This window comes from Phoca vitulina, unplaced genomic scaffold, assembly GCF_004348235.1.
Source record: "Phoca vitulina isolate PV1807 unplaced genomic scaffold, GSC_HSeal_1.0 scaffold3, whole genome shotgun sequence".
In the NCBI taxonomy this organism is placed as follows: Eukaryota; Metazoa; Chordata; class Mammalia; order Carnivora; family Phocidae; genus Phoca; species Phoca vitulina.
Window position 1 is genome coordinate 92,782,397 of NW_022589706.1, and position 19,482 is coordinate 92,801,878.

The 19,482-nt window shown below is 39.4% G+C and overlaps 1 protein-coding gene and 1 long non-coding RNA gene across 4 annotated transcripts in view; one reads left to right on the forward strand and one right to left on the reverse strand.

The window, feature by feature from the left end:
- Positions 1–9,458: 9,458 nt before the first annotated feature.
- The window catches only part of SEC24D (SEC24 homolog D, COPII coat complex component), a 99,594-nt gene continuing 89,570 nt past the window's right edge, over positions 9,459–19,482 (reverse strand). For all 3 annotated transcript variants that reach the window (XM_032401091.1, XM_032401092.1, XM_032401093.1), the window contains exons 21-23: positions 18,350–18,541; positions 15,950–16,039; positions 9,459–10,693 (exon numbers count right to left, since the gene is read on the reverse strand). In XM_032401091.1, coding sequence (XP_032256982.1) covers positions 10,553–10,693; positions 15,950–16,039; positions 18,350–18,541 — 423 coding nt within the window. In that variant the 3' untranslated portion in view covers positions 9,459–10,552. The remainder of the gene's footprint in view (positions 10,694–15,949; positions 16,040–18,349; positions 18,542–19,482) is intronic.
- On the forward strand, positions 12,997–17,231 carry LOC116630255. Its single transcript, XR_004298901.1, has 2 exons — positions 12,997–15,439; positions 17,016–17,231. It is a non-coding gene; the product is annotated as an uncharacterized LOC116630255 (long non-coding RNA).

The following is a 19,482-nucleotide window of genomic DNA, read 5'->3' on the forward strand; positions in this document are numbered from 1 at the left end:
GGGAGTGGGAGAGGGAGAAGCAGGCTTCCCACCAAGCAGGGAGCCGGACATGGGGCTCGATCCCAGGACCCCGGGATCATGACCTGAGCCAAAGCCAGATGCTTAACGACTGAGCCACCCAGGCACCCCAGCTACCCTTCACTTTCAATAAAGGTTGGGGTATCATTTTTATGACAGAATCTTTATTCATTGAGGAAGCGTTTCCAGTGAAAACACTAATCTGACCTCTTCTGGCTTGTGATCATCTTTATATTTATTTACTTGTCTTACATTTTCAAAAAATTATCTAGGAATTACCCCAAATAAGTTAATTTATAGTTGTTTCACTTAACAGATTCCTTATTGGGGATAGAAGCTAATAATTGTGAAATAACCTTACATTTTTCAGTTTAAAAGTTCTAAGATCAGCATATCTATTGTACATAATTACAGTCCCAACTATTCCAGCCCAAATATTGATGTTTATTTTCACTGGTAACAGTTCTCCCTGTTACCTAGTTCCCTTCAAAGGATGGAGATTAGGAGGCCTGAAGTGCTACAGTTCTTTTGTGGAGGAGTTGATGATGTCATCTAGAACAGATTTTGTGGCGGGGAATATCATACCCAAACACTACTGAACCAGATTAGACCAAGGGATTATGGAGATGTCAGTCCAAGGGTGGAATGGTCACCAGGAAACAGCACAGTGTGAGAGGTGTCAGACTGGGAAGTAGGGATCAAGCGTGGAGGAGAGTCTGGTTATGGCGGCCAGGTCACATGTCCAGAGTTGGCCTGGGTCAGCACCGCAGCAGCAGCAGAGACTCTTCTGATGCTCAGGTCAGTCAGCGAGCCACCTGTGAGTCCTTAGCCCATAAATCTGGAAACTTAAACTCCGTGTCTGTCTCTGTCCTAAAGCTGAGTAAGTGTCATGCCATAGTCTGATTTTAAGTTGATGGAGTTTTGATGGCAAGACCTTGCCTGCGTGTCAGTGTGCCATCCACAGCTGAGATCCTGTGTCACGGCTGTTCCTAGGAATGATTCCTTTTTATGTCTTCCAGAATACTTCCTACTCATTTTAATTGCTAAATTACAACTTTCTGATTAGTTTCAGCAGCTTATTTTAAAACCTGTACTGCTTTCATCCTGAATTTAACTACATAAGATTTGGTCTTTGAAGTTTAGTTCCAGATTTTTTCTGATTTGTTTAATCTTTATTCCCTTGACAGAATTATGGCCCCATGGGACTCATTCTAAATAGTAGTTTTTGATCTAAAACTGTCTTATATTTTTGTGAGCTATTAAAAACAAACTTTTGCTTATAAGAAGGGCCTTTCTTAGAACGATCCTATGATCTTGGGGTCCATGTAGGATTTTTTTAAAAAGCATTATCCTGTCTTTGATATTTGGTGATAGTTTAGCTTGGGTCTCAAGTATATGTAGTCAGTCAGTTCTAAAGCTGTAAATCTAGGACTTCCCAGCCATGGAAGACTCCCTTTCTGGAAAAGCCACAGTGTTCCTGCTCGCAAGGCCTCTATCCTTTACTCAGATACAAACACTGCTAGCTGTAGTGCACAGAGAAAACTACCTCAGTTAATCTAGATAATTCTTTTCCAGCAAACCCTCTTTCCAGTATTAGACAAAATGTTGAAATGATCAGTTTGTGTATGTTACACTTCTTGTCTTTATGTCTGGAGGTGCTAATAGTGAAATTGGATAGGGTAGGTGTTTTCCAAAAATAATTCTAAATAATGGAGAATCTAGAGGTCAACAATATAAAACGCATACAGGAATCAAGCATATAATATAAATTGGTGAAGCAAGCCATGAGTCTCTTTTATAGTGGAGTGATTATCTTTTTTGACATTCTTCAGTTGCATATTAAACGTGGGAATATTTACTTTCATTTATCTCATCTGTTTTCCCAGTTTAATGGGTTTTTTCAAGCCCTAAGAAAAGCAGAGTAGCACAGAGCACTTTAATAAACAGCCACTGACTTGATCACGGGCCCATGGAGACTAGAGAGAAAGGTAGGGGGACAGGAGAGCTCACCCCCAGGGTAAGGTGGACATCACTACTCCGCTCCACCTCGTTGTCACCACACAGGGAAGACGGTAAGTCTGAGCTACCCATGTGAAATCTCCCGGATTTTTAGATGCTGGCAAATAAATTTGTGTCCTTTGCTACATTTCCTTTTGTTAAAATTAGTTTGGTTAGCTAAATCCTGCATGCATATTTTAAATTCTGGTCTCTAACCACCAGTGACTAGATCTATTAAAAGAAGGGGAAAAAACGTTACTCAATTGGAACAGGAAGCCATCAGCTTTGGAAGCGTGTGATGTAGTCGATGTCCTTCGGAACATTCATAAAAGATTGCAGATGTGGACTAATACTTTAAAGTGGCATACAGTGACGCGACTGCATGCCATTTGTTTGTCCAGTGGAGAAGATGTAGAGGTCTAGGCCTGTGTTGTCAAAAAACACACCTATTACAGAATCCCATACCTGTACGAGTTTTTAGTTTACAGTTACAGTTGTTAAGATCATAAAAGAGTAACTACATTATTCTGTTTTGTCTTTTTAAAAATTTTATTATGTTATGTTAATCACCATACATTACATCATTAGTTCTTGATGTAGTGTTCCATGATTCATTGTTTGCGTATAACACCCAGTGCTCCATGCAGTATGTGCCCTCTTTAATACCCATCACCAGGCTAACCCATCCCCCCACCACCCTCCCCTCTAGAACTCTCAGTTTGTTTCTCAGTGTTTTGTCTTCTTAAAGCAGAGGACAAAAAATCAGTTTTGTTCAGAGATAGCCAGTTTAGTAGTTTATGCTGGTTAAGTTACTGGTTAAGTTAAATACTAAGGTAATTGCCTAAATGTCTTATGGAATTTGCTGTCATTTTATGGGTTTATGCTTCTCAAGACAACTTCTGGGTAGACACATACTTTAATATTTAGTAAAGGAGAGGCTTTTAATGTAATAATATTGGTCATAATTCATAAAAACTACACAGGTGGATGGATTATTTGGCCTTGTCCAAAAAGGTAGGCTTCTGTGCATGGTAAATAGGAGCTCCAGATCATAGCTTACTTTTCTACTGTTACGTCTTACTGAAAAAAAAATTTTTAAGCATATAGTAGTACCCCCTTATCCATGGGGTATACGTCCCAAGACTTCAGTGGATGCCTGAAACCAGGGATGGTACCAAACCCTATATATACTAAGTTTTTTCCTATACATACATTCCTGTGATAAAGTTCAGTTTATAAATTAGGCATACTAAGAAATGAACAACAATAATAGAACAATTATAACAATATACTGTAATAAAAGTTATGTGAACGAGGTCTTTCTCAAAATACCTTACTGAACTATACTCACCCTTCTCGTGATGATGTGAGATGTTAAAATGCCTATGTGAGGGGCGCCTGGGTGGCTCAGTCGTTAAGCGTCTGCCTTCGGCTCAGGTCATGGTCCCGGTGTCCTGGGATCGAGCCCTGCATCGGGCTCCCTGCTCTGCGGGAGGCCTGCTTCTCCCTCTCCCCTCCCCCTGCTTGTGTTCCCTCTCTCACTCTGTCTCTCTCTGTCAAATAAATAAATAAAATCTTTAAAAAAAAAAAAAAAATGCCTATGTGATGAGCTGAAGTGGGGTGAGTGATAGAGATGTTGTGATGTCATGTTAGGCTACTGCTGACCTGACAATATGTCAGAGGAGGATCATCTGCTTTGGGACCGTGACTGACCTCAAGTAACTGAAACCATGGAAAGCAAAACCACAGATAAGGGGGGAATACAGGATCATCATAATTAAGAATATCATGTCTATAAAAATAATTCCAAAGCAAAACTTAAGCAAATATAAGGACAAATATAAGTTTATCAGCCAGCTAAGTTCCTGAATCTTAAATCCCATCTCCTCCGTGAGATGAGGCTAACAAGATACTGGATCAAGATGGCATTAGAACCTCTTTGGAGAATATTCCCACTTCTGATTGCTTTCACTTGTCCCAAATCAAGTGCAGAATTGCCAGAGGTACCTGCCTTTGTCTACTCATTTAGTCCTGACTTATAACCCGGCTGCTTATGCTCTCAGAAAGTAGTCTTTGTCATTTATAAAAAGGCAGCAATGTGCTTTCTCAGCTTCTAATGTATGGCACATAGTCGGTGCCTAATAAATAGTCCCTTACTCCTTTGCTTGCTTAGTAATTGGAAGTAAGGCCCAGAGGATTTTTAATATCCTTCTCTTTCCACTTCTTTTCCCTCCTGCTGGTGCTTTCTTGGCTACATAAGAGGACTGTGTTTCTCTAATAAGGATTTTTTTTTTTTCCTCTCAAGAGAACATTATTTTTGAGGCTGAGGCAACAAAGTAATTTCCACTGCCTTACCACTTATCAGATTTATAGAATGAATTTTCTCTCATCTGACTTTAAAGACACCTGATTCTTTCCTCAGGTTATAAATTTTCTTTCTACCAAAGGTAACCCATAAAGTAAGGAAAACGGTTTAACTACATCTGTATCATCTTGTTAATGACAGCTTAAGTGAAAAGACTACATCCTTCCTACAAGTAATAATGGACCTAAGAATAGGTTGCTTGAGAGAGGACAGGATAGTTGAGGATTGGCTCAGGGGGGCACTCAGGGCACTCAGGAGTTTTGGGACACTGCTGCTGACCACTAACACTGCCTCAGGGAGAGATGGCCTCACTCGGAAATAGCTGAATGGCTAGGAAAGTGTCCGTTCCCAGGATATCATCTCCCACAAGCACACGGTGGAAGCAGAGAAGCCCTGGAATTCAGGAGACTGCAGGTGGGCCTTGACGCTAGTCATCAGTGTGAGCCAAAGATAGTAGAGCTTCTCTGCCAGTCCTGTGAAATGACATTCACGTTCAATTAGGTTGATTTTTAAAACGTAACCTTTTTTTTTTTTGCACACTAGAGGGTATCGCTGTAAATTCATACCTGCTAAATCTGCTTTGCCCTAATTCATAATGTAATAGCCTTTTTTCCAAATAGGCAATATTGGGCCCTTAAAACATTAATTGGGTAACATTAATCTAAACCCCATGGTATATCCTAAAACAGTATTTTTCAAACATGAATAATACATATTTAAAGAAAGTTTTTCATGGACTCGAGAAATCCTCTGTTTGAAAAATAGGGACTTAAGAAACTAGTCTTATATAAAATATCTTAAAATTGAAAATCCTTATTGCAAGAGTTTTAGATGACAGGTAACAATTTTTTAATGTTATCAAAAAAAGTACACCCTGATTTTGCACAACTCATGTACTCTTGAGACCACCTGTAGTCACTATTGTTGTAATGATTATTTCCTTAACTAGTCATTTTGCTTTTGCTTTATGTGAGTTAAAACTGGATTTTCAGGGGCGCTCAGTCCATTAAGCATCTGCCTTTGGCTCAGGTCATGATCTCAGGGTCCTGGGATCGATTCCTGTGTTGGGCTCCCTGCTCAGAGGGGAGTCTCCTTCTCCCTCTCCCTCTGCCCCTCCATCCTGCCCGTGCCCTCTGTCTCTCTCAAATAAATAAAATCTTAAAAACAAACAAACAAACTGGATTTTCATGGGGGCACCTGGGTGGCTCAGTCCATTAAGTGTCTGCCTTCGGCTCAGGTCATGATTTCAGGGTCCTGGGATGGAGTCCCGCATCAGGCTCCCTGCTCAGCGGGGAGTCTGCTTCTGCCTCTGCCCCTTCCCCTGCTCGTGTTCTCTCTCTCGCTCTCAAATAAGTAAAATCTTACAAGAACCCCTGGATTTTCATGTATTAATTTTGGGTAACAATGGCTCTGGAAATCCTGTTTACAAGGACATGCTTTGGGAATTGGAAAGGTTTGGCCTGGAAGGGACACAATAGGAATATGTGGTAGCTTTAAGCTCTGAAAACTGCTATCAAGTGAAGGAAGACTTCACCTATGGCCTCAAAAGAGAACAACCTGGCACCAAAAGGAAACATTTCAGGAAAACAATGTGCTACATACAATTTTCTCACAAACAGAACTGTTCATAGTGGCTGCTTAGGGCAGGAGTAAGCTGCTTATCTGTGTCTCAAGAAGAGGCCAAGAAATACCCATAAGAGATGATGACTAAGGGATTTTTATTGCCTTTTTCCACCGAGATTTTTTTCTTTATCCAATTGAGTCAGGATTACACCTGTGTTTCCAGCAATTAAAATTTACAAAGTCAATTCTCCCCAAAAAATTGCCTTTTCTGAAAGATTATTGACCAACCTTTCTGAAAGGTTTCAGACACTTTAGTGTATAATGCCTCCTAGTGGAGCTGAAGTTCAATTTCATACACCTTTGCATATTCCAAAACACGAGCTAAAAATTTGATCCGTACTCTTATTTATTAATAAACGTTCCCATCTGAACATTAAAAAAATATTAACATACCATTCCTAATTGTCCCGTCTCCTGTCATTAGGTTAGACTTGCAGTAATGAAGGTAGTGCCATTTAGTAACTTCCTCAAAGATGTGCCTTCTTTTGAGTGAGTGAACTCTTATTTTTTCATAATGGTTCCTCCAGATAAAAAATATAAATTCTTGTCTTTGGCTTATATTTTACTGAAGTTTTGGTTTTTAATATTTTAAAGCAGCTTGGGCTACAGTTTTCTTATTGCTAAATTTATTTTAATCTCTGAAACCATCTTTTAATTGGACATTTCTATAGCATTTAAAGATAGCTTGATTTTGAGGCTATCAGTTAAGATACTCATGGCATAAGAGCAAATACAATTAGGAGTCAGATTCGTCCTAGTTCTCATGATCTTTAGCAGGTTTAATAAAAAGATACTAATAACAGCAATGAACAGTTAAATACCACTGTCAGGGACTATTCTAAGCCCTTAACACTTATTAACCTAATCCTTGAGACAAATGAGTAGGAAACCAAGGCACAGAAAGGTTTCTAACTTGCCCTGAAGTTCCATTTCAGGTGGAGCTGGTGTAGAAACCCATGTCAATGGTTCCTGAACCCATTATGCTCCACTGCTTCTCAAGGTTTGGGGGAGGGGATGTACCCGAACACCATGGAATAGCACTCACCATTTTTGGCAAGTAGTCCTTTCAGGATTCATTGGAGCATTTCCATTATATATTGGGTTTCTCTTCCCATTGAAAGCTAATCTCCGTTTGTACTCTGCATTATATTACCTTCGGTCTTCCAAGAGTCTTACGCTTACAAATATTTTCTCTCGGTCTTGTCTTCAACATTTTTGGGGGGTTGACGAAACAGTACCGCTATTAATTATTTTGCCAACATAATACTGGCTTCCTTCCACCAGCATTCAAATGTCAAATCCCTGACTGTCTTAAAATAAGAAATCCTGTCCTTCTGTGACTCTCTCATCCCCTTCTTGAGTTGCCTCCCCTCTGACTCCCATTGCTCAACATACTCCAATCTAGCATTCAAGTTCACTGACCTGTGAAACTGTTCTCACCAAACTCACCCATGACCTTTTTACTAATTCCAACATACCTTTTAGTCTTTAACTTCCCTTTGGGAAGACTGTAACTTGGCTGCCCACTCTCTCCATGCATCCCTCTTACCTTGGTTTTGCGATGTCCTCTTACCAGGTTTTCCTTCTTAACCTCTCTGGCCCTTCTCCCCAGTCTCCTCAGGTTTCCACTTAATTGTCTGTCTCAGGGATTTGCTGCCCTCTCACTACAGAATTGCCCTGGGTTTTTTTGTTTGTTTGTTTGTTTGTTTTTTTCATCTATTTGTGCTATTTCTTTTTCTCTGTATGTAGATGACTTGCAAATTTCCAGCCTAGAGGCCTCTCCTGAGCCTCAGGCCCATATTTTTATCTCACTTGCATAGTTCTCAAGCCTCCTCAGCACATACAAATGTAAACTACTACCTCTTGTACACACCACACAGAGATGCACATGTACACACAATCAGCCTCTACTCTGGCATTTCCTTTCTGAGGGAACGGTCTCACTGTCTACCCAGCTGCCCAAAGCAGAAATCATTTTCAGACACTTTTTCTCCTTCACTAACTCCTCCTTATCCCCTTCTGTCAAAACCCGTTATTTCAAGTGCAGGCCACCATATACTCAAGTGGACTATTCAACCTCCTAAATGGTCTCTCTGCTTCTAGTTCTACCACCTTACAACGGCCAAGTAATCTTCGTAAAGAATACCCTGTCACTCTTACTGAAATCAGTTTGAATGTCTTGACTTTACCTTTAGGATTAAATCCAAATTCTCCCTTGACCAGGACTCACTCTTCCCATTCCTCCAGCTTTATCTTTTGCCACTTTGTCTCTCCCTAGGAAGTTCCAGCTAAGTTTAAGTTCTTCAAGTTTACTGAAAGGGTGATACATGCTCTGTTGCACTCTGAGCCTTCATGCATATATTCCCCTCTGCTGGAAGATTTACCAATCCTCTCAATTACCTAGCTAATGTCTACTAATTCTTTCAGGTCCCAGCTTCAATATAACTAATGGGAAATCTTTATGGACTAGACCTTGCCCCCTAGCTAGACTAGGTCACATATCCCTGATTTTATTATATGTTATATATAAATATATATACATAAAATACATAAATATATATATAAATGTATACATATAACATTCATATATATGAAAGATAAAACGCTATAGCATGGCACAGCATTTATGAAAACTACTGTAATTGTAAAGATGGCAGGGGTTTTGTTTGTGCTGTTCACTGTTGTCTGTCTCTCCAGTAAAGGGCATAGCACCTGGCACATAGAAGATGTGCAATATTTAAGTTAGAACACACTACCTCATAGAACAGCACATTCTTTGAGCACCTAATTACTTAGAAGGTTGTTCTTTCAATTGAGCAGCACCTTGTCACTTCTATGTATTGGTTCTGGTTTTATACCCTAGGGAACATATGAAACAATCCTTAGACTACCTTCAAGTGAATAAAAAGCAATGTGCTCTGGGCTTCTAGTTCACATAGAGCATGGTGCCTAGAACTGAACACTCATCTAGGTGGGCCTCACCTTGGAGTAGAGTAGGGCCATTGCTATACTCATCTGACAGGCTATCCTTGGAATAGAGTAACTTGATTACATTTACACTATAGATTCACACTGACAAACTCCCTCAGTTCTTTTTTAAGTACCATTGTTTCCAAGCAGCATTTGCATGTGCATTTTTTTGGACACAAGTTCAGGATTATACATTTCTTCTTGTTAAACTCATCCAAGTCGATCTGAAACATCATGCCAGTTGGCTAACATGGGAAGAGATTTTAATCTTGTTAGTGTATTTGTTCTTCTACTCAATTTCATGACATCTACTAATTTATAAATAAACCTTACTAGCCATGTAATCATAGACAGATTCTGATTTAATCACTTCAAGTCTATCTCTTCATCTGTGAATGGGGCTGATAATAAAATTGGGGTTATCATGGGGAATAAATGTTCGCAAAACACATACTGCAGTTCTTAGGACACTATATGCACTCAATATATTTAACTCATTATTTATTCATATCACTGATACCAAAGTTGAACAGGGCAGATACAGGGCAGAGGCCTGTGTCAGACCACTCACAACCACCCTTCTAGGTTTATGTATATTCATTAACAATAATGGTCTCATATAGCCCATTTCTATTATTCTGCCCACAAGGGCATATTGGAGAATGTTTAAAAAATGCATTTCTCAAGTACATTGTCTCTGATATTTCCTAGATTGATTTATTCACCTAACACTTCCCAACCCTCAAAAAAAAATGTCAGTTTTCCCAATTTGTTCTTAGTGAACCATTTAAACAACTTTTTCCCAAGACACTGAGTACTACACCCTTCTTTCTTTTTAAAATCTCAAAATACCTAAAAAATTTCTACCTGTTGAGTAAGAGCATATGAAGTGATTTATTGATACTGGTTAATATCCATTATATACAGGTAGAAACCCTCAAAATTGTACAGAGAACCATTAAGAATATAGATAAAGACAGTTTTATAGACAAAACAACAACTGGAAAACAGTTTTAACATACACAACATATAATCATGAAAAAAAAAAAAAAACAATGTAGAACACAAATTGTTCTACCAAATAGATTCCAAGGTTATTAGAAGTCTGCTATGCAGACCTTAAGTTGAAAAACATGTTCAATGGGTGTTACATGGTTTAAAAAAATTAGGTATAATGTAAAAATTGCTTTTTTTTTTCCTCACTGCAAATGGGAGAGCCGAGACAACTTTTACCCCAAATCTATACATTTTGAAAAATAATTTATGTCTAGCACAAAGAAAGAAAATTGAGAATGTTTACAGTTCTGTAAACTATGCCTTTCATGAAATGCAAACTGTCTCACTTTTAACAGTTAAAAATTGTGCAATCAGAAATAGACTGTTCCCTTTAAAAAGTACAATTGTACCTTCATTGACTTTATACCTGAGCACCAAAGCTGAAGTCCTAAACGTCCTCCTGGAAAGATATTTTGAAAATGAGCAAGAAATCAAAACTAGCCTGGTATCATCTGGAGAATTAGGCACCAAGAAGGATATTATCTCCTTAGAAATGCAACATCAACAATAGAGAAGATTCAATTAATTAAGCAGCTGGCAGATCTCTTTGTGAACGCAACAAAGGAAATCCACATAAGACGATCCTCCATAAAGTCCCTTGTCTTCTACCAGGAACTGTCGGAAAACCATTTCTGGCTGCTCCCGCTGCTTTACTATTGTCAGCTAGGAAAAAATAACAAGGCAGGTGGTTATAAACGTTCTCTGAATGTGGCTCAGTTTTGTATGCTTATATTTCACCAAAATTATATAATGTCCACTGTGTGTGAGGCCTTGGACGATGATGGGAAAGTGCCTATTATCCAGAGTGGAGGGAGGCACTGACCCCAAAATCACAGAAACCCAAGACATACCACTATAACTGACAACAATGAAATAGAAGCAAAGCACTTTGGCAAAGCCTTCACAATAGTAATAATGATCACTTGAGCCTTAAAGGATAAGGTAGGATTTCCTTAAGGATGGGGGTGGGGTGGGGTTAGAGAGCATTCCATAGTGGGGTGCCACGTACCATGTACCAAAGATGGACGTGGCTGGCATGTGAATTAACAGTCTTAAAGTCAGCGGACGGTTAGGGACAAACGACCTAAATGAGTCTGAGCTTTTGTAGGAATTGGGATCCAGTGAAAGTGCCGCAGAACAGAATGAGTTAACTGGTAGAAGGCACTATGAGATGAGAGAAACTTGATAGGAAGCAGCCGGAGGCATCTAGGTGGGAGATGATTGGGATCTGGATTCCAGGGCAGTGAAGGTGGAAAGGGAAGAGATCTGAGAGGTGCTACATGGGTAGAGCATGTGACCCTTGGTCTCAGTGTCGTGAGTTCAAGCCCCATGTTGGGCATGGAATCTACTAAAAAAAAAAGGAAAGAAAGAAAAAGAAAGAAACACAATTGGGAGGTGCCACAGAGGTGGACGCACAGGGGATTCCTGCTCCCTGCTCATAACAACGATCTAGGGTCGCGCTGCCCAGTACCGTAGCCACCGCCGACATGTGATTAGCGGACACTTGAAACACGGCTAGTCGGAATTGGGTTGTACTGTAAGTGTAAAAAACACAATGAATTTCTAAGACTTAAAGAAAAAGAAAGTGCAAAACTCACTAACTGCTTATCCATGTGGAAATGATATTTTGGATATACTGGGTTAATAATATATTACTAAAATGACTTTTCTACATTTTTGCCATGGCTACTAGGAAATACAGAATTACATATGTAGCTTGCATTGTTGGACAATGCTGCTTAGGGGAAGAGGTGCAAGGGAAAGAAGCCCAGAAGGGGGCAGTCTTGGCATGAACACTAGGAGCCCTTCCTGGTCCTTACTCACTCACTCCTGTTTTCAGGAAGTCAGAGATGATCTGAATGGTCAGAATCTGTTGTCTATTGAGCTATGAGTGGAGTTAATGACGCACACATACAAAACAATGTCTCTCTGCTTCATGGCATCTCCTCACTTCCTCTCACCTGGTGAAACCACCACAAAGGTCTGAAGTTACCAGCTGCAGTGAGGAAGGTACATTCCATTCTGGCTAGGAGGGCCTGGCCCTCCCTACTTTTGCTTTAGTTATCAAGTAGAATAATTCTGTCAACGCAACTTGCTTTCTTTCCTTTATGTTACTTTGGCCTGGTCTCTGTCCCTACGCTGATAAGCTTTAAACCACCCGTGACCTGATAAAAATACAACAGCTGCCGCCACCACCACTCACAGCTCAGCGAATCTATGTGGATACGGACAGGTGTGATGTCTTGGCTTTCAGGTGTCACCGCCAGGCATGGGGACAGCGATGTGGACAGGCACGCCTCCACCCCAACATGGAGAAGCACAGCTAACCTTCAATGGAAACTTCTCCAAAGGAGATTAAGACTCCTTGAGCCTGAAGCCAAGGCCATTTTCTTTTTACTGGTGTTGTATCTACCTTCTCCCACCTGCCACTAGGACTCTGCTATTGTCCCTGATGGGCAAGAGCAATGTGGGTCTGGCCTCAGTGAAACAGCCCAGGCTGAGACTGGGCAGAATGAGACATTGTGAAGGGAAGGATCTGAGGCTCCTATTTCTTTAGAATTTAACTTCTCTATGGAAATTAATGGGAGGAAGTTCATACTATACATCTGAGGGGCATATGCTGTTGCTGCCATTCACCCGGGTTATTTATTTCCCTATGGTGTTCACTGTAAAACTTCCTTTGATGAAGGGTGTCTGGCTATGATCTGAGGTGGGAAGTAGAATAGGAAATGAATTTCAGCCTAGGCAGAAACTTAGCTTTAAGGTAAAATAACAAATATCCTGACTCAGGGCACCTGGGTGGTTCAGTCGCTTAAACATCTGACTTTGACTCAGGTCATGATCTCGTGGTTCTGGGATTGAGCCCCACGTCAGGCTCCCTGCTCAGCAAGGAGTCTGCTTCTCCCTCTCCTGCCCCTCCCCTGCTCATGCTGTTTCTGTCTCTCAAATAAATAAATAAAATCTTAAAAAAAAAGATCCTGGCTCTACCATTTGAGTCTCTACAAAGTTGAACCACCCACTACTAGTCTCAGAGTGACACAGAAAGTATGGTGGAAGGTCTCAGGAAGCAGATTCATGAAGTGGTGGCAAGCCGTCTTAGCTGTCTTGACATGCTGGTGGTCTTCTCAAGGAGTAGACCACACAGCTAAGAGAAAAATACTGGGATGGACTGGGGAATCCATATTGTATCAGCCCCCTCCCTTTCCATTTCTGTAGGAGGGACATAGCCTTGTAGAGTGGGAAGAGAATATTAAAATGATCATTGCTGGTATCCCTCCCAGCCTCCTATGTACCCTCTTCATGGAAGAACTGACTATCTCGAGTAGTCCCAGTTTATGTTCTCTAGGCCACAGTACAAGGTGCTTTAAAGACTCAATCACTTCAAAAGCCATTCTCATTTCTCATTGCCTGCCTCATAAGAAATAGATAATGAGAGTGATTAGGATCGCCCCAAAGAATGAGCTGAATGAGAAGACAGCCGCAGATACAACTTAGGGGAACACCAACTCTTCTTAAAGGGCAGATAAACGAAAAGAATCCAAAGAAGAAGGTCAGTTGAGAAAGAAGCATCATGCGAATATGACGTTTTGAAAGCTGACAGAAGAGAAAATTTGACGAAAGAGGTAATATTCAATTTTATAATTGTCATAAACGGATTGAGAATCAATTTCTTTAACTGTTTGGCCACTTTCAGATACCTGGAGACATGGGAATAAGGGAATATAAGCAGTTTGACAGATGGCTTTTTCAAGAAGTATGGTGATAAAATGCCTGGTACATTGCTAGTATTTAATACAAATTTGTAGAATGAAATAAAAGGAAAGCAGAATCTTGAAGAATCAGGAGCTTCAGTGAAGGTAGATTTGAATGGCTTACAAACTGGGAAGGAGCCAATGGGATGGGGAGTAATCTACAAAACACATGAGGAAGAAGAGAATGGCAAACACTTGGAACACAGAGAACTTGGAGCAGGGCAGGACTAGAATTTATCAGTGAGACATCTGATTTCGGTAATCTTCCCAGATATCCTGTGATAGAAATCTTTTTTTTTTGTTCCCCCACAAATGTAAGACCATGCAGACAATGACGAGGTCTAAAAGGGTCGATTGTCTGAAAAGCTAATTAGCATAACCTAGAAAGCAGCAGTGCCTTCTGGATTTGATTTTGCTGTTCTTGACCCTTCCATTCCAGTTTTTGTTCTCCTCTTCAATCTTGACTCTTTAAAAGAGATTTAAAGATTCTATAATGTGTTTTTATTCCCTTTGTGTGGTCCATTTTCAAATGTGAGAGCCAAAGGTATAATGCTGCGTGCCCTGGACTAAGCAGCCGGGGCTAGGCCTGTATCTGCGCTGATCTAGCTGTGAGACAGAAGCCGAGCGAGCGAGGTCCTCTGAGCCTCATTTCATATCTGTTAGGTGGTGCTGGAGGGAGCTGAAAGGCGGTGGCTGGACCAGGTGTCTTCTACAGGCCTTTCAGCTCTAACATCTGTAGATTTTAGGTTTTCAAATTTGTTATACAGATAGTACCCTGAAAAGGCCAAATTAGTCTTATAAACAGCAGATACATTTGTAAGTGGCACATAAGAAACTTTGATTTAAATATTCAAGCCAAAATTATTTAACATGCAACTGCTTATCTCTTATTCACATATATTTGGAGCTTATCCCAGATATTTTTATAATTAAAGCTAACATGACTTATTAAAGCTAACATGCACTATTAGAGCAGGTGGGAGAAAGCAGAGGAGAAACAGGTTTTATTTTTCCTGGAAGGAGAGGCTCCTGAGCACAAGGATGATCTCCATGTTTAGCCTCTTCTCTGCAAATGGGGCAGTGGTGGGGATGCCGCTGCTGCAGCTGGGATAAAGGTAGATGGATCATCATTGCTGTGCACTCAGTACGATGGATCATCATTGCTGTGCACTCAGTACCGGTGGTTTCCAATTTTTGTTTCATGAGACCTTAGATTGCATTACATGCCTCCAAGGCATTCAGAGAGTGTCCTACAAAGAATGTATGTAGTGTGAGCCTTCTCTGCCCTCTCTAGGTCTTGCCCTAAAACTGAACCCAAGTAGATGCTGTGTGGTATGAGAACAGTTGTAGAAATGTTCTGTGTTCACCCCGTCATCCTAGAGATTATAAAGCTCTTCATTAGTTCAGTTTATCTCAGCTCTGCCTCAAGTGGATGTGTGTACGCATCGCTATCTCTCACAGTTAAGGATGTTGACTTAGATTAATATCACATTTATGTTTCAGGGAAAAATGGCCCGTAATACCCTGACTGTAGAGGCCTGTCTCCAGGTGAGTGTCCTACACCTCTGCGGGGAGGAGCACCGTAAGAAACCATCATCATCATCTGTACATTTCAAACTCCAGGAGACTCTAATATTGAGCTTGAGAAGGAAGACAGGTAAGTAGCGGGGACTTAGTAACAAGGCATCATTTTCCTGAGTTATAGACATTTTATATTCTTTTACTCAAACTTGAACGCTTGAAAGGCTTAGAAGGGCTAGGATAGCAAACTTCTCAGAGATCACAAATCTAAAGTTGTAAAAATAAAATTTTAAAAATGTTCTGAATTTCTGAATGATAGTTCTATAACTAAGTAATTTTAAGCACTGACGGCAGTCATTTCATAGTCTGTCAATGATATCAATTGCTACTAAGCCATGAAGAAGTTCTCCTTGATTACTAAGTTAATAATTACTAAAATAACCCATGGTCAACCTGTGGTGATACCTATTTACTTATTTTTTTTTTTTTTATGTTTGCATCTGTTGAGTAGGTAGATATATTAGAGGTTAGTGTGAGTTTTCTACCAAAGATCATGTTATAAAAATATAGGACATGCATTTAAAAAGTCTGTAATGAAATTTAAATAAACACTTGAAGAAAGGAAAAAATAAAATCTCATTCTTACCTTCATTGAATATGGCCTCTTTTGCTGGATGATGCTCGTTATCATTCTGAGTGTTTGAGAGTATGGGTTTCCAACCTCAGGCAGTAATGTCTAAATTTAAGAAAACCAAAGTTTAAGTTTCAGTGTAATCGATAACATTTAGATAGAAGCAGCAATGAGATTATTAGAATGTTAAAGTTAAAAAAAATCCTTCTACACCATATATTTGATTATTGGCTTAGTTTGTTTACCTAAAAACCAAAAATGTGAAAAAAAAAATGCACTAAAAATTATTCATTCTTATTGGCATACATTTCCACCAATTAACTTTATTGAAAATAAACATCCTTCTCTAGAATTTGATACATATACATCACTGAAATGACACAACAAGTATATGTTTTATGCAAAGAGTATCTTTGGATCATTCGCCATGATGTTTAATCCCTCTGTAAGATGGCTATTGCAAGGCTTTGTCATGGGAGAAAAGGATGTACTTTATTCCTTCAGTGGATCTGTCGCAGGACTGTGAATCATTACCATGTTTAGAAAATGCCATCCAAATACCACTGTTCCAAAATTAAGACAAACCATCAAATGCTGATTTCTCGAGGGGAATGTGGCCCCGGAGATGTCCCTGAAATCTGGCTAATGGTTTAAAAAAGATAACCATCCAGCTGCATGTGGCCTCCAGGGGACATGAAGGATCTAGACTTCATTTCTTCCAATAAGACAGAGTAAAATGCTAATGCTTATTTCTCAAAAAAAAAAAAAAAAAAAAGATATCAAGTTAATACATCATCTGTGACTTAGCCATTGAAAAGGCGAGGTAGAACGTTTTACCACAAAGTTACAAGTCTCAGGAAAATATCATGGCCAATATTTTTCACAGAAGTCTTGAAAAAAAAAAAAGGCAGAAAATTCATTTATAAAATATTCACATTCCATCCCCTATGTGTATTTTTTTGACATTAAGGTAGATCTTTTTCTGTAACAAATAATGTAAGTATACTTCAAATATATGTTTCGAAGTGCCAACTATCTCTAATGAAAGTGACATTTGGTTTTTTTGTTTTATTTTTTGAAGGAGGTTGAGAGGAGGCACATGATAAAAGCACAAACCTACCAATCTGCTGCTTTGTGGTAGACAGACTTCAGCGATCTCGTATGTAACATTCGATTCAGCAAATATGCATTTAACATTTACTCCAATAATACATTGTGACAGATGAGGAAGCTCCCTTAGATTTTATATAAACATTCTTCAGATTCATAGCTCTTTGCCTATTGAATCTTAATTTTTTTATTTTTTAAAAATTGCATTTCTAATCATTCCTTAATTTTAACCACATGCAAACATCTTACTATTTCTAAATCTTCACCTTAAAACTAGTTTCTTAATGGGATGTGGATACCTTTAATTCCTTTAAAAATATTTTTTTGACATTCATAATGGATATGCACCTCTCTAAATTGACCACCTACCTAGCCTGGAATTTTGATCCTGTCCCTTCTTCTAAGATATTATGTATCTACCTTCATAACAGAAATTGGGGAGTTAACTAGACTTCATTCATCTTACCATCCAACCAGTGAGGCCTCAGTGAACAAACTATCTGCTGAGTTCTACATGTGAATTCAGAAGAAATCCACCACCAAGCAGAGTAAGACAATAACCATCATTAGCAATGATGCTCATGCAAAGATGATCTATAAATAAGATCTGCAATAAATGCTGACTCTCAAACAAATGATAATTGCTGGTTTTTCCTAAGGAACTTTGAAAATAAAGTCATTTGTATTCATTTTACATCAAATCCACAATCTCTTTTGTAATGAGAGGAGTATATAACTTATTTATAACAAAGAGGTATATAACCTGCTTTCGTAAGATCATTATTTTGCAACTCAGTCTGACATAGTCTTAGACTGCAGCTGCACACGTATGAAAGATTTCTGCATTCTCTTGAATATGTAAGTCAGCACCAGGAAGAGTACAGAGTATAAGAACTGAATTCACTTTCCACCTCTGCTACTGACTACCTGAAAGAACTTGTCTCCAAACCTCAAGTAATTCGTCTATGAAATGTTGACAGCAATATCCATCTCACTGATTTGTTATGAGAACTAAATGGGATTATGTATTTAAAGTATTTACAGCGCAGTGACGAACACATAGTAAATGATCTGAAAGTGTTGGGCAATCTCTATTTAAAGTCATATATTTTGGTTGTTTGAGAATACTTTATACAAATAACTTTACACCAGCTAATTGTTATTCATTAAAGCATTAAATTGTCTTTCTTATAAAGAACTATATGCCTTATTGTTTTTTCTACTTTGTAATATGTGGTTGCACATGAACACAAAACATTTAAGAATTTGTACATTACCACAAAAACAACGAAAAAAAATACTCACCATATCTGTGTTGACATGTGCAAAAGATGGCACATTAAATATTCCTTGGATCAGTTCTGGTGGGCTACTAACTCCTAACCATAAGAACATGTTGAGACCGTTAGCCAATAAGAATATTCCTTCTTCTGAAAGACGGGACTCAGAGCAACGAATAGCAGCAGGTAGGGTTGTACTTTTGACATCTAATGTGTGCTGTGCAGGCAAAGACAGGAGAGTTAGTAAGTCTGCCATCCTTCCCCCTTCCTTTCTTCCTCTCTCCCCCTTTTCCTTTCACCTCCTTCCTCCCTTCTTTCCTCCCAGTGCATATTTAATGAATGTCTACTATGTGCCAGGCATTATTCTAGTCATTAGACAGTAACTGTTCAAGCTACCTTGAACACTAACCATTTTTTGGAAGGAATAAGAGGCAACAAATAAAATAAGTAAAATACACTGAATTTTATCATATAACCTCACTGATATGAGGAATTCTTAATCTCAGGAAACAAACTGAGTGTTGCTGGAGTGGTGGGGGGTGGGAGGGATGGGGTGGCTGGGTGATGGACATTGGGGAGGGTATGTGCTATGGTGAGCGCTGTGAATTGTGTAAGACTGTTGAATCACAGACCTGTACCTCTGAAACAAATAATGCATTATATGTTTAAAAAAAAAAAAAAAAGAAGATAGCAGGAAGGGAAAAATGAAGGGGGGGAAATCAGAGGGGGAGACGAACCATGAGAGACTGTGGACTCTGAGAAACAAACTGAGGGTTCTAGAGGGGAGGGGGGTGGGAGGATGGGTTAGCCTGGTGATGGGTATTAAAGAGGGCACGTTCTGCATGGAGCACTGGGTGTTATACGCAAACAATGAGTCATGGAACACTACATCAAAAACTAATGATGTAATGTATGGTGATTAACATAACATAATAAAAAAAAAACATTGAATTTTAAATGGTGTTAAGTGCTATGAAGAAAAACAGGAAAGTGGGATAGGGCATGTCAGTGCTGGTGGTACAGTTTTAACTAGGCTAGTCCAAGAAGGCTTGTTGGGAAGGTAACTTTGGGTAGGCCTGAAGGATGAGTGACGGCGCCCTAGGGATATCTGGGGAAGAGCATTCAGGATGGAAGGAATAGTTGGTTCAAAGATCCTAA